Raw genomic sequence first — 15,935 nt, forward strand, 5'->3', positions numbered from 1 at the left:
AAATTACTTTGTTGCCTGGATTATAGGTGTTGTAATCCTAGCTACCCAGCCATGCTTAGAAACACTAGTATAGGCAACACTGAGCTGGATGAGCCACTGGTCTCTGTCCATTAGCTACCTACTGGTCTTTCTGTTAAACTAAAATCAAAATATTAAAACTGCTAAGCATTTTAAGGGACCAAGCTATAACAGGTATTCTAGGCTATCGTGGGTGCCAAATTTTGAGAAGAATATAGTGTGAGCCTAATTGTTTAACAACAGAGTAGATATGTTCTAGATGGGCAGTATATAAATCTAATAAATAAATAAACAGCATTTTAGCTTCTCAATATCTCCATATAAAACTGATGTGAAAGAAACAGAAATGGAAGGAGGTGCTAGCAGCTTCTGTTATAACTGGACTTTTCTCTGTAAAATTTAATTCCAGAAATGTTGCACAACAAGACGAAACGACTTCCTATTGCCTACAGTTCAGAGAAGTACAAAGAACTCAAGCAAAGCACCCTTAACGAAATACATTTTGGTGTGTTTTGTTTATGTGTATGTGGTTTTGGAGAATAGGATTCTTTTTTGTATTGCATAAGGCCAATCTACATTGGTCTTGTCTGCTTGAGTGCTTTAAATGAATATATTTTGTCATAATCTTATCAAACCAAGCTGCTTTAGGGAGGTGAAGAAAACACCGTCTACTTCCTCCAAGACCCAGGAGAAACATCGCTTTACATAGAAGTGTGGTGGAAACTGTTTCCATAGCTGCAAGGAAGTCACTTGGTTATAAGGAAACTTCCTCTGCCCCCAAACGTTGATAACATCTGTGTTGACATAGGCCATGTCAGTAATGTGTGTCTTTGGTAATACTGCAGTAAAAAGAAAAGAAAAAAGATCTGTCCTCTGAGACTCTGGAGATTTTCAAACTCATGAGGGAAAGATCCTACTGGAGTTCTGAATTCTACCCACATCTCTCTTTCTCTGGTCCATTTAATAAAAGAAGAGGCAGAGGGAGTGGGTTGAATGGAAGAACATGTTGAACATCACAAAGGTGAGTAAGAAATGAGAAATTTTAGTGGGAAATGTGGCTTTTCACTTAAACTTTGTATTTACACTTATCCAACATAATTTTTCTGACATATATGATATAGATTTATGAATTGGTCACCTATTTTTAGCCTGTTAAATGTCAAGGAAAAACTTACCAGTGTTCTGCTTTCTGAGATTCTTTTTTAATCAGGTGGACATATATATTTAAAATGTAAGGAATTCCAGCATCTTTGCCTATGAATCATTTTCATATCCAGTTAATATGATTTACAAGCAATCAACTATTAAATGGATTGTATCTCCTACCCACATCCCCAAATGAAGACACAAAATTGTATCTAGGTATAAGAGTCACAACATTATTCACTCAGGGTCACAATACATGAGAATACTGAACTCATAATTAGAAGATAAGAGCATGTTTTTCCTCTAGCAATGTGATTCCCTCAGAGTTCATGACTGAGCAATTGGACTTGCAAACAGAGGTCATGTTTACTTCTCAATGACCAATTGCCAGACAAGTAACATAAGATTTGGAAAATGTGGAGGTAACAAAAGTCAGGTTAGGGCAATCAACAATCTTTGATCACTTCAGGGAGCATTTCTTTTAATTGTGGCATCGGTAGTTTGACCCATTTGATATTGTGTTAATGTTACTGGTTTACTGTATCATCATCATTATCCTTATCATGATTGTTTCTGCCAATCAGGCACCATTCCTCATCCTGTTGGGTGGTGGTGCACCAGGTTAAAACAGTGCTAGGCTTCCTAAAAGCTGGTTTAAGTTTAATTCTTATGCTCGCAGGCTAGCCACATGTGGGCCTGCAAGGCAGGCAGCAGTAGTGAAAGCAGGCAGTTTGATGTGGAAATTAGTGTTACAGGCAAATATACTACAGGCTTGGAATCTGGGTTGGTCTTATTAGGAAGAGTGAGTGATTGCTCAAGCTGAGTGAAGGATACTTGCCACTTTTGCTTGGACTGATACCACTATCAGCTTAGACCTCTATTCTCGTAATTGCAGAGCTTCTTCCTCTCCCCTCCTCTCTTATTAGGTTATCTTGTGATGCTCAACATTGCTGGTTATGCTTCTTTCCTATAATGATGGAATTTCATTTTGTTCTTTGGAGGATGTTATATTTGAGTCACTAGACCAATTCTCCTCTCCTTAGTTAAAAGCAGTACATCAGAAGTTCACATTTATAGGTTTCGTCCCTCAGTCCTTCTTACAACAGGATTAGGCAACACAACTGCACTTGTCAAACAGAGGGTATTTGACACAGGCACAGCGACATGGGCAGAGCTCCCAATTTTCTTGCAGCAGATAATTCCAGATATATTGCAGCTCTGGCTGCCTACCTCTTCCTTCTGGAGCTGCTGACCCACTGCAGGGCCTTCTCACTAGCTGGATGGCATATTATTCCCTCAGAGGTTACAGTGGACCCTCTCCTTACGGAATTAATCTGTATTGGAATGGTGGCTGCAGGTCAAAAAGTCTCCATTGAAAACCGATTAATCTGTAACCGGCCGTTTTTGTTCCATTTTTGTTCCATTTTGGTTTTTTTCTGGTCTGTAAGGCGATTCTCCGGCTGCAAGTCGAACCTAAATTTTGCAGCCAGAGAAGTCTGTAACTCGAAAAGTCTGTAAATCGAGCCATCTGTAAGTCGAGGGTCCACTGTACCATTGAGATGTATGGTAGAATCAATCACACAGGTAATGTTACACTGCTGGTTCTATTGTGAACCACATAATAAGCTTATTCTTCCTTTGCTTAACTGGTTTTGGGGCTGTCTTGAAACAGAGATCTCACACAAACTAATTGTATGTCTTAATCCCCAGATGACACTTACCTGTGCAATATTTCTCACAGCTGCATGCAAGATATATAAAGATTTAATGGAGAATTATTTTAAGCTTTAACTTACCTTTAATTATTTTTTCCCTCTGTTTTAGCATTTTGACTGCCTTATAAATCTAACCTGTATTCTGTTTAATGTATTTTGCTAGTCATGGATGCTTGATGAATTTCTAAGACAGGGCAGGGAAAAACCAAAATAGGCATGAATAATAGGCATGAATAAAAGTAGGGCTGGGTGATGAGATATTCTATTGAGAAGATTATATAGAATATGAGAGAAAGATAATTCAAGAATTTGGGAGATGGGGAAAATGGGCAAGCAGAGAGACACAGCTGCCCAAGCAACACATTCTGAGTATCATGAAAAGTAGCAAACTATTGCTGCTATTGCCATCAAGTTTCTTATGACTTACAGCAGGGGTCTCAAACTCAATTTACCTGGGGACCGCTGGAGGCACAGTCTGGCTGAGGCTGGGCCGCCTCAGGTTTTCCACAAGAAAAGTTTTGTTTTAAAAAATTCCAATCTTCTCAAATCGCTTTATTTTTATTTTTTAACATGAAATAAGATTAAAAATAGATAAACAAATTAAGAACTAATAAGAAAATACATAAATCAGTAATAAATAAAATGATGATGATGATGATGATGATTTCTCTAGTAAGAGACTATATGTGGTTTCTTCAGTTTTCTATATCTGCTGTATTCAGATTCAAATGCCTCTATCAACAGTTCTTTAACCTTTAATTTTCTTCTAAACATGAATTGTCCTGAACATGAATGGAACATTGAAGAACATGAACTGTTCCTCTGAACATGGCTTCTCTTGCCTACTCCTTGCTGCTAGAGACCTGGCAGCGCTTCCTCTTGCATAGCCAAGCCACATTTAGCTTGAGGGAGGAAGCAGTTGAGACCCTCAGTATGGCTTGAAAATGATCATTAGTAAGTGTGGACCTGTACTTGGACTTATTCAAGTTCAAGGTGGAGAAGAGCTTTTTGCACAGGTATGTGCTCCCCAAAAGGCACATGGTCTGCTTGAACAGTTGGGAAAGCTCAGGGAAGCTGGGGGGTCAATTCTCTCAAAAATTGCCCAAGCTTGTCTGCTTTTCCACTCACCTCCCTGAACTTCACTTTGAGTTCAGAGTTGCACTGCAGGTCAATGAGCTCCATTTGAAGCACAGGAGGGGCATCTTGCACATCAAAGGAGAAGGGGTCCGCAAAAATTTGAAATGTGGCTCTGTGCATCTTGAAGTCTGCAAATCTGTGATCAAATTCCTCCTGTAGCTTCAAAATGACATCAACAAACTTCTCACCACTGAATGGTGCGTCTGCATCCACGACTGCCTTGCATGCTGGGAAAAGGCAAAGGTTTGTCTGAGAGAGCTGGACTTTCCATAACACAAGTTTTGTGGAGAATGCTCTCATGTTGTCATAGGCAACACTGACAAGTTGCCCCTGGCCTTGTAACTTCTTGTTCAGTACATTAAGCTCATGTGTGATATCAACAAGAAAAGCTAAGTCCATGAGCCATTTGGGATTACTTAGCAGAGGAACAGCTACTCCATCCTTCTCCATGAAGGCTTTCACTTCTGCTGTCAACTCAAGAAATCTCTTCAATACATTTCCCCTGCTGAGCCAATGTACCTCAGTGAAGTAGAACACATCCACATATTCTGACTCTATTTCCTCTAAAAAAGCACGGAACCTTCAGTGCTTTAAGCCCCTTGATCTGATTTGGTTGATGCATTTCACAACGACAGACATCACATTGTCAAACTTCAGGCATTTGCTGCAAAGGTCCTGCTGATGGATAATGCAGTGCAGAGCAATGGCTTCCTCCACACCCTCCCCTTCCAGTGGTTTTTTTTTTTTTTTGAACAAGTGCCACCAGTCCATTTTTCCTCCCTGTCATTGATGGCGCTCCATCGGCTGTTATTCCAACAAACCTCTTCCATGGCAAACTGGCATTCTCAATGGCATCACACAGCTGGTGAAATATCTCCTGAGTGGTGGTCTGGCCATGCATTGGAGTTACTGTGAGCAACTCCTCCATCACTTCAAAATTATCATCAACACCATGGGCATACATTGCGAGCTGGGCAGTGTCAGTGATGTCTGTGGTCTCATCAATAGTGACTGAATATAGACCGAAACATTTGGCTTTCTCACACAGTTGATCATAAATGTCACTTGACAGGTCAGAAATGCGCTCTGCCACGGTGTTGGCAGAAAGGCTGATGTTGCTAAACTGACCTTTCTTTTCTGGACAGAGTATACTTGCAGCCTGTAATATGCACTTTTTGACAAATTCACCTTCTGTGAATGACTTTCCTGCTTTAGCAATCATCTCACTAACCACGTAGCTAGCTTCGACTGCTGTATTATTCTCTTTGATTGCTTTCTTGAAGAAATCTTGTTGCCTCAGTGGACATGTTTTAAGATTGGCAACCCGGTTGGCTCTCTCATCTCCCTTGTATTTTGCATACTCCTCAGTGTGACTAGTTGTGTAATGTTTCAATTCGTATTCCTTGTGCACTGCAACTTTCTCTGTGCAAATAAGACACGTCGGGGTGCCCCTGTACTCAACAAAGAAATATTGCATTTCCCACATTTCCTGAAATTGTCTGTGCTCATCACCAACCTTTCTCTTCACTGCGGGCTTTGAAAAAGACATGTTTGGGGCTGTGTAATATACAGTATATAATTCCTCTTGGTGTCACTGTGGCATTGAAGTTTCAATCAAGCGTTTAGCTGACACACGGCGAATGTCTCAATGCATGGAGAATGTCATTTCCACTTCTTTTTCTTCTAACCGCAGCACGGCGGTCGGTGGATAAAAGCCCGGTAGCAGTCTCCTTTGTTTTTATGCCCGATATTCATGTCTTTCATGATGACATGAACACCATGGCATTTGTAGTTGGTAGAAAGTACCAGGATAGCGAGTGCAAAAAAGGCGTCTGCTCATGGACTGTTATCCGCCGTGCTATTACAGGAAAAAGAAGTGGAAATGACACCATGCTACTGTTGATGTCATTTGTTTTGACTACTTTTACATCATATAGAAATATATGTAATGTTCATTGTGCAAGGCAATGCAAATAGCGCTATGCAAATAAAAAACAATGACCCACAAATAATGGTGTGACCCTATAATTGGTCTGGGTTACTGAGGACTGTTATTGCCAATGGACAGGCATCGCTATGTGACTGCAGACTACATTAGGCTGCACTGAGTTCCTTACTTTTCTTTTATCCTGCTGTGTACACATCACTTTGATTAATTTTCTCAGAGAGAGAGAGAGAGAGACACCTAATATTAAATCTCTAAGTGTATATATGTATGTATGTATAATGTCCCACTGGGCAGCAACTTAAAAAACTTTTTAAAAAGTGTTGTGCACGCAGCGTGCTGGGACGAATGTCCACGTGTGCTCAATAGAAACAAGGCAGCCAGCCAGGCATGGAAGAAAACACTCCATGGCAACGCTGCTGTAACTTTCATTCATTGAGAAATGTACAGTGGTGCCTCGCATAGCGAGGTTAATCTATTCCGATTAACCTTCGCTATAGCGAAACATCGCTGAATGGGACAGGGAAAGCCATTGGAATGCATTAAACATCGTTCCTTTACTCACCGTTCAGCGAAGTTTCCTATGGCCGGCAGCCATTTTCGCGCCCTCGTTAAGTGAGGGGAGGGCGCGAAAACGCTGCGCGCGGCCATTTTGGGGCTTCCGGCGGTCATTTTGTCCACCAAACAGCTGATCGTCAGGGCTTTGTTTTGCGAAGATCGGTAAGCGAAACGCTTACCGATCTTCGCAAATCGAGTTTCGCCCTATCTAAAAGTCGTTGAGCGATCGCATTAGTCGTTGTATGGTGCGCTCGTTAAGCGAGGCACCACTGTATCTCTGCTTGCATCAAGCCCAGCCGATGCCCCACCCACAAGAGCCATATACCCGACAGTGATTGGGAGGTTCATTCAGCTCCGCACACAACACTGTATCAAACTCGTGGGCCGCACTAACATTAAACTTTCATATTAAGACCCTAACCCTAGCCTCAACCCTAAACCTAACCCTAACCATAACCCTAACCCTGCAGCTAACCTTAATCCTAACCCTAGATTTAACCCTAACATTAACCCTAACCCTAACCCTAGCCTTCATACCAACCCTAACCCTAACCGTAACCCTCGCCTTCATCCAAACCCTAACCCTAATCGTAACCCTACCCCTAAACCAAACCCTAAACCTAAACCTAACCCTAACCCTAAACCAAACCCTAAACCTAATCCTAACCCTAACCCTAGCCTTAACCCTAACCCTAACAGTAACTCTAACCCAAGCCTTAACCCTAATTGTAACCCTAAAACTCCGATTTCAAACCTCCACTGCCTTGTGGCTATATCCACTCATGAAAAAGGCTTCAGGAGTTAACCTAGATGCAAAATCTGGAGCTGGAGTCCCGAAGGCAGTTTGTGTCATTCTGCCAACTCCTGCGACGTCGCTGAAACCAGTTGTATTGGCTTTTGCCTTTCCATTGGACTATTTCAGCAACGTGGAGAGGGGGGATCTGCTGCTTGGGTAACAGCCTATCCTCCATATAACTTTACTCAGGCTTCATGCTCTGGAGAGAACACTCCTCGATTCAGAGCATGTTACCATAGTCTCTCGAGACTGAAGGATGCCTATGATGAAGGCGGGGGCCACAAACTATCGTCCCGCGGGCCACAATTGGCCCGCGGGCCGCAAGTTTGAGACTCCTGACTTACAGTGATCCTATAAATTAGTGACTTCCAAAATGTCCTGTTATTGAAAGCTCCCCTCAGGTCTTTTAGAAACAAGCAAAACCCTATCTCCTGCCTATTTGATAGTCAAATACACATGGAGGATTTGATTTAAATCACAATTTAAATGATTACGTGGAAAAACTTATAATCATGGGGTTCCCTCTTTCCCATGCAATTTTGCTTGCTGTAACCTTAAAACATAATCCTCACAACTTGGAAATACTGGAATCATTTTTAGAATCCTGATACTACATATTTCCAAAAACAGGGTTTAGCTTTGTGTATATAAAATGGTAGAGGGGTGATAGCTAGCATTCAAGTAAACTAATTATAGCAATCTTGAAGATTCTCATAAAGCTTCCAAGAATCTCCAGTGTTATGTCAGGCAAAAATATAAGAGAGAGAATAAAATTCCCTCAGGACACTTCATGTTCAGGAGGGCTCTCATACACAGGAATGAAAATACATGGCAAATCACCAGATTTACATATCCAAGTCCATTTGTTGCATGCCATTGGAACTTATACTGTATGTACATAGAAAGGTTACACTAATTATATATCTGAATTAAATTCATGTATGCATTTAAATACATACCAGCAAAACTCCAAGTGGATGATTTGGTAAGACAAATTACAAAGAGTATAGCTTTGCTGCTATGTACTCCTTAGTTTCCATGAATAACAATGGCTAACACAACAATTTGCACAATCAAATTAAACTCTGAACATATCAATGCAAAAGTTTTAAGTGTATTTAAGCTAAGTGCTGTAAGTTTTACTAACTTACAGCTATGTAGCTATGTACATCACACTAGAATATCTACAAAAAGTCTTTCTACACTTGGCATCTGAAAAATCTTTAATGAACTCCTCAAACTGTATCTTCTTTTGAATACTGCTCTCTATCAGTGGTGGGCAAAATGTGGCCCTCCAGAAGTTGCTGAACTGCAACTCCTAGCCCACACAGCTAATAGTGACGAGATTTGGGTCTAGCCCACATAGCCAATAGTGTAAGGAGAGCTGGGCCTAGCCCATACAGTGAGGAATGTTGGGATTTGCAGTTCAGGAACATCTGGAGGGCCGCACTTTGCTCCGGTCTGCACATCCAGTAGGCATAGAGCACTTAGTCTTTCATGGGGCACCATGGTTCTCAGATAGATAATTCTTCATTAGTGCCAATTTACTGAATGATCTCTCTCTGAACAACTAGTTACCATCATGCTTAATACCTCCTTTTCCTATCAGTTCTAGTAGAGATGTAGCCAGAACTTCAGCCTTATGAGAGCAAGTCTGTAGGAAATTTAAAAATCTTTCTATCAGCATCCAAGAAGCAACATACCTCACAATAACTGTTAGTTGATCAACATGAACCAGGTCTGGTGTTGCATCTATGGGAATTGAGAAGTACTTGAGGGTGAGGAATGTATAGATGTGATTTGTAAGGAGGGTGCACCATTTGTACCATGATCCATAGTAAATCCAGCACTGAAAAAAACCCTCTGTGGTGCCCCCTTCCCTTTTTGGTGCCCTAAGGACATGCTTATTTTGCTTAATGGTTAATCCAGAGCTGAGTAGGGACATGAACTGGCACAGGGAAAGCCTTGCTGGAAAAGGAAGATCCCTAAAACTGAAGGACAAACCGATAATGAACTTTATTCAAAGCCCTCTTGTTCCTGCGGATCAGAGTCACAGGTGCAGTGCCTTTGCCCTGAGAGACTCCCACCCAGTTTTCGAAAGACCAGATATTTGCTAAGTGGATGGACGCAGGATATCTGTTCCAGATAAGTGGAAAGAATCGGGAAATCTGCTCCAGGTCTTTGCTTCAGTTGAGAAGAGCAAAGATCTAGTCTCTTTCCTTTTGCAAACTCTGTGGGAGCCTTCCCTTCTCTTGAGGTCCTAAACACATGCTTTTTTTTTTTTTTTTTTTGGCTTAATGATTAATTCAGGCATTTTTACAGATGATTGCACGAGAAGTATTGTTTCCGAATCTAAAAATAAAAGAAACTAATATTTAAATTATTATATTTTTGTTGGGGAGGACCCTTCTGGCAGGGCCCCGGGGCAATTGCCCCCTTTGCCCCCTTATAAATCCAGTACCGGTCAAAGCTGGAAAATAAGGCTGGACCGGCCTGTTATTTCTTTTTGTGCAGTCTCTCTTCAAAAAGACCTGATGCATTTTGGCCAGTTCCAATGCTCACTCCTAATTTAAACTGCTAGCATGAAAGAGGGCCTACATCAAAGAACATGAAATAAATACCCATCCTTTGAGTCCTTTCCTTTTTCACTGACTTTCTCTATGCTTATTTTGTGAAATCTTATCAGTTCATTCACTCACCAGGACAAGGAGATTGCAATTATCCATGTGCTCCAGCACATGCAATTGCTCCCGCTTGGGCTTTGGGGGGGAAAGCCCTAGGTGCTGTATTCATTCTTCAGCACCACTGATTTGCAGGTAGATGACACTTGATTTGTATCTGTAACCACTTTCCACAAATATGTGCAGACAGTCTTCATGTTGTGGGGTGGGAGGTTAGCTCTGAAAGGCACAACAGCAGTTTCTAACAAGTGATTTTGGGTTCTGTATTGCAGATGACCTGTTATAACAAGAAGCTGAGGCAGACAAGGCCTGAACAGCTGAATAACTTCATAGTGGTACCAGCGCATTCCAGAGTGAATGGGTGGTCTTTACCTCTCCACTCATTCCAGCTGATCACACTCTTGCTTTATTCATACTTGGCCATAGTAGGCTTTGGCATCTACATACCTCTTCTCCCAACTGAATGGAAGAATGTTGCGTATGCTGTATCCTTTCTCCCTTTTTAGCTAGAACAGTGTGATAAAACTAAAATTGAATTTGAACTGCTTGTGCCGTAAGAGTTGAAAACAGTTAGCTACGTCTGTACCCATACACCACACACCTACAAGTTAATGAATTCAGTGGAACTTGCTTTTTAACAGACGTGCATAAGGTTGCACAGTTATTGTCTCTGAATTTCTAAAACAATTGTGAGATTTGGGGCAGTGTTGCTTTATTGTGTTTGGGATTTACCAAAAATATACTAGACCTGTACAGAGACACTAGTATGCCTCATTCAGGAAAGAATCACTGGTAGGCATCCAGGGAAAAAGTTTATCAAAGTGAGTGGTTAGTGTCCTTGAGGTCAATGTTTACAGAACATAACAACAGTAAATTATTACATGTTCCTGCAGACTTTAGGTTTTGGCAGCCAAACCACCTGATCCTGTGTATGCTAATGTAACATTTCTGAGTTCTATGGGGCTATTTGTTCATTTAGATATCTATTGATGACCCCTGCAAAGACAATTTCACAAATCAACTCTCTTATTATTCACAGCTACATAACAGACAACCTGAGCAATTATAACAACAAAATGCTACAATATGTGCACCCAAGTCCTCAGCAACAGCACAATACAGAAATTTCTTGTAGAATTGCAAAGTTTAAATGTCCTTTGAATTCAAAATCAGACAAAAATCCAAGATATCTTGCTCAGCTTGGTTGGGTATCCATAACATAAAAAGAATAAGCTCCACATGCACACTCTTTGAAACCATGGAATAAAATATCAAATCAATTACATATAACTGAATTCACTATCTGGTTTCACTTATGCAACACAAACATATAGGAATTATACCTAGACCAAATTGGCATGGGCCTTTGCAGTCTAAGAGGCAACAGCAGCTCCAGCCTATTCAGCTCTCTTGCTTTTTCTGGTTCAAATCTCTTACTCAAAGCCCCACCCTTTGGACTGAACCAATATTTCATAGGGGTTACATTAATATGGTAGTAATTTTTCACAGATAATATATCTGTAACCCCTGTTTTGTTTACATCAGGGGTCTCCAACCCCCGGTCCGCAGCCCGGTGCCAGTCCGTGGCCATGGGAGGACTGAGCCACTGAGACAGAGCTCCCGCCCCTCTGCACGCACTGCCCACACACACAGGTGCCCCGCCCACCCATGAGCATGCCCCTCTGCACATGCGTGTGAGTGTACCCCTCCCCTCCACGGGCACACTGCCCCTTCATGCATGTGCACAAACGTGCTCCACCCCTTTGCACATGTGTGTGAGCACACTCCACCCCTCTGCGAGCACACCCTGCACATCCATGAGCACGGGGGGTACCCACGCCCCCGCGCACAGACCCCACCTCCCCAACTGGTCCATGACTCAGAAAAGGGTGGGGACCACTGGTTTACATGATGTTTCATAAATAAATAAATCCATACAACATATACAGATTCACAGGAGACCAGAGATTTCTTGTCAGGTGTTTTGCAACCTTTCATATCCCATTTTTTACCTCTCACTTTCTCAAAGAAGCTGACTGTGGTAGAAGCAGAGAGCCCACTTTTCCCAAGAACCACGTCTATATAGTCAGAGGTACTGGCTGAATCCTATTGCAATGCTAACCAAAAGGTATAGCATTTGGAGGTAAATTGCCTCATATTAAGACATTATCTGTTGCATACTGAGTTGCACAACTTGGCATAAGTGTTGGTAAGGGGGGGATACATCTTTGCTCCCTTCTGCTTGTGTTTGCAGCAGCTAATGGGATATCCTCCTAATGAAGAATAAAAACCTGCACAGAAGATTACATTTACCATAATTACCCGTAGGCTCTGAAATGTCACTTTCTCAGAAAAGATGCAAAATTAGTCCTCTCCCAGTCTGTCACAGAGCTTATGAAACCCATCTGTTTCAAACGGCTGGAGACAGTAGTTTGAATCTCTATGGTGCCCCCCAGGAGAGAGGCCAGCCAAGATCATCAGGAGTGTATGTGCCTGATGGGTTTATATGCCTTGCCACTTATGTGGTCTGACCCACTGGCAAACTGCACAATCCCAGAGCATCACCAAAATGAGAGATTAGTAAATCCTTTTGTACAGGAACTCTTGTACATGGTAAGGATCTAATCTTTTTGATACGATTCTCACTCTGAGTCCTGCAATCAAATCCAAAATAATTAGTAGCCTTTATTCATAGTACGAAAAGATGTTTGATCAGCATTTTAAAAAAAAAAACTCAGCTTGGCCTGATTATTTTAATGCCCAAGCAACCAGTCTGATCTAACAACAATATGAAGAAGCCCATCTCTTGTCTTTCCTCCTTCCTTAACTCTTCCTTAACTCCATTATATTGCAGGTGATTGGTATAATTTTTGTGCACCATTTAATCACTCATCTTGTTGCAGTCACTATTGATCCTGCAGACCAAAACATACTGGCAGAGAAGAATTATGCTAAGCCAATGCCCATTTTTGACCGAAGCAAATGCAAGCATGTCATTCAGAACCAGCATTGCTATCTTTGTGAAGCTGATGTGTAAGTACCTTCCATAATTCCAAATTTGTAAGTCCCTATTTATTTGCTAAAATATCAGTGTTATAGATTAAACAGCTACTTAATTCTTGTTACTCACTAACACCTGGTTGGATACTCTTAATCTATCTAGATGTGGGGTGGGATGGGGTGGGACAATTTCCAGTAGTCTGGAGTCTGGACATGCCCACTGATGGCCCTGCAACTCCAGTGCCCCAAACTAGCACTAGAGGTGTGCCACTTACCTGCCAAAATCCTATCATGAAATACCATGCACTGGGCAATCATACCATCCCATCACATTTCGCTTGCTGTCATGGGATTAGCAACTGTGTGCACTTCAGACTTGTCCAAATGTACAATGGACAGCAGCAGGAATGGGTGTAGCACTTAATGAGATTGCTGGTATATGTGTGCCGTTCTGACAGGATTCTGGCTGCCATAAATATGAGACCTATATGTGGCCTATTTTAGTACTCAAATTTAGTTCCATTTTTAATGTGTTTTTCTTCCTAGGGGGCCAAAAACCAAACACTGTAGTACCTGCAATAAGTGTATTGAGAACTTCGACCACCATTGCAATTGGCTTAATAACTGTGTTGGAAGCAGAAACTACTGGTAAGCTAACAGTAGCTGACCAATGAAATGCTAAATTTATTGACCCCATCTATAAAGCAGAGCTGCCATTAAGAACAGTTAGAAGGAGAAGCATCCACTCCCCACTTCCATCTTTCAGATCAAGGTGCACTGATGCCTTTTTGCTTTTTAGTTTTCTTTATTGTCCTCCTGTGTTATTAGGACAATGATTTTTTTTTTAAAAAAAATGAAATGTAATTATGTAGTGGCCAAAATGCCAGGGGGTTTCTGTGCCTTTAATTAAAACTCTTTCAGTTTGCATTTCAACACATTATTTTTTTCTATTGACTGTTGTTGGAGCATGAATTGCCCCCTAAATAGCTTCTGTTAATTGACATAGCATCCGTTTTTGTTTTGAATGAAGACTTCACTGAATTCTATGCACACACACACACACACACACGTGCGCACGCGCGCACACACGGGGGGGGGAACCTGGGGAAAGCCAGCACCAATAGATATCAATATTATGCAGAATGAATGTGAGAATGTGATCTAAAATTTGAGGATAGGAACCTTACTTTTTTTGGACTACAACTGCTATTCTAGTCAGTATGGCTTTGTACTCAACTACCCCTGTCCACTTGCTTATTCATAGGGGAGGATTTTGTGGGATGCATATTTGCCAGCATTCAGGGAAATTTGGTATATTTAATGTCCTTGAGTGTGTCTGTGTATTGTGTGCACCCACGTGTATACTGCTCACTAAAAGTGTTACTGGTAATTACATAACACTTAATTACCCACATGTATACTGCTCACTAAAAGTATTAATTGCGTAATTTCTAATAGTATGTTTTCCGTTGCAGAACCTCTGATAAGGTTCCAAAGAACTGCAGGGTTCTCTGCAACCTGGTATGGAAACAATTGCTGGAAAATGATGAGACTGCTTGCAGTCAAGTGTGAAAACTGTGCAGAGGTCTCTTGCTGTAGGCAGCTGTTTGACAGATTCTGCACTGATCGGCTTCCAAACCTACCTAACCATGACAACATGGATATATACAGTGAAATGTACATGTTGGCACAGACATTTCCTGTGCGAAGATAGGAAAATTGCAGAGCCTGGAAGAGTTATTTTCCCAGGCTCTAGAAAAATGGCACAGTATTTTCATTTCAAAGAGAATAGAGTCAGAAGGAGATAAGGGGACACCTTCATGTTAGTCCACTCTTGTGTCCTTTCTAAAGAACTGTTTGCTTAATCACAGTGTAACTGTGTAGTTCCTTCAGGTGAGTAGAATCTTCCTGTGTGCACAGGTTTTTCTTCAACGCAATTGTTTCTGCTGTTGCTGGGAGCTTCCTCATGATAGTGGTGATCCTCTATGTCTTCGTCCAGTTTTTTGTCGATCCAGCACAACTCCGGACCTCGCCTCAGTTTGAAAGTATTGTTCTATTAATTTAAAGTAACCTTTTACATCTCTGTATCCTAGTTGTACTTTGAGGTATTTGCTGAAATGAAATACTGTGATTTCTTAAACACAAAGCTTACATAGCAGGTTCATCATTAGGATAATACAGAGTGGAATGGATTTGAGTAATTCCTAACTTCTGTCAAAATCAAAATTAATATGAGAAAAGATTTATCAGAACTGGGCTGAAAATTTTATTTTTAAAATTTTAAACCTGAAGGATTTGCAATTATTCATTGCTGATAATGTTTAAAAGCTCATTGAATCAATGTTATTCATTACTTAAAACATCAGTTCAGAAATAAACATTGGGTTCCTACATTGTCTTTCCCAATCTGGCATTTCCTTCTAAAGAGACTACAAATCTCTTCAATTTATTGTTATTAACTGTGGATGCTGGGATAAAACATGTATGAAAACTAAGGCCGCTAATTGACATAGCATCAATTAGCATCAAAAGCCTAAAACAAAGGTTCTTCTTCGTGGTCTCTGTGAATGCACACAATTGGGTCTGTTCTGTGCCTGTGCTGAACGTCTTTGAAGATTCTAGAACTTAAAGACACATGATTGTCAGGACTTTCCCCCGTGGAGCACATGCCCCACCCACCCAAGACTCTCCTCAGTTCCTTTTTTCTGCTGTGTCGTTCGTACGTACCTCCGGAAGAAATGAGCAATTTTACTGAGCAATTTACATTGATATTTCCTATTCTAATCAACACTTCAAATTTACCACTTTTACTTTCCAATCATCTAATCGACATTCCCCTGTGAGTTAGGTCTACTTTTCTTCTATCCCCATTTTGGCTCCCCCTCCCCCACTATCTACAAACTGTTTTTCGTCTTTTTCCCTGCTCTTTATGGCCTCAC

The 15,935-nt window shown here is 41.2% G+C and overlaps 1 protein-coding gene across 2 annotated transcripts in view; it reads left to right on the forward strand.

The window, feature by feature from the left end:
• The first annotated feature begins 804 nt into the window (after positions 1 to 804).
• LOC110091018 (palmitoyltransferase ZDHHC11) overlaps positions 805 to 15,935 on the forward strand; it is a 36,776-nt gene continuing 21,645 nt past the window's right edge. For both annotated transcript variants that reach the window (XM_078377612.1, XM_020814975.3), the window contains exons 1-5: positions 805 to 1,039; positions 10,269 to 10,481; positions 12,851 to 13,029; positions 13,543 to 13,644; positions 14,917 to 15,041. In XM_078377612.1, the coding sequence (XP_078233738.1) occupies positions 1,022 to 1,039; positions 10,269 to 10,481; positions 12,851 to 13,029; positions 13,543 to 13,644; positions 14,917 to 15,041 (637 nt within the window). In that variant the 5' untranslated portion in view covers positions 805 to 1,021. The remainder of the gene's footprint in view (positions 1,040 to 10,268; positions 10,482 to 12,850; positions 13,030 to 13,542; positions 13,645 to 14,916; positions 15,042 to 15,935) is intronic.

Source organism: Pogona vitticeps, chromosome 6 (assembly GCF_051106095.1).
Source record: "Pogona vitticeps strain Pit_001003342236 chromosome 6, PviZW2.1, whole genome shotgun sequence".
Lineage (NCBI taxonomy): Eukaryota > Metazoa > Chordata > Lepidosauria > Squamata > Agamidae > Pogona > Pogona vitticeps.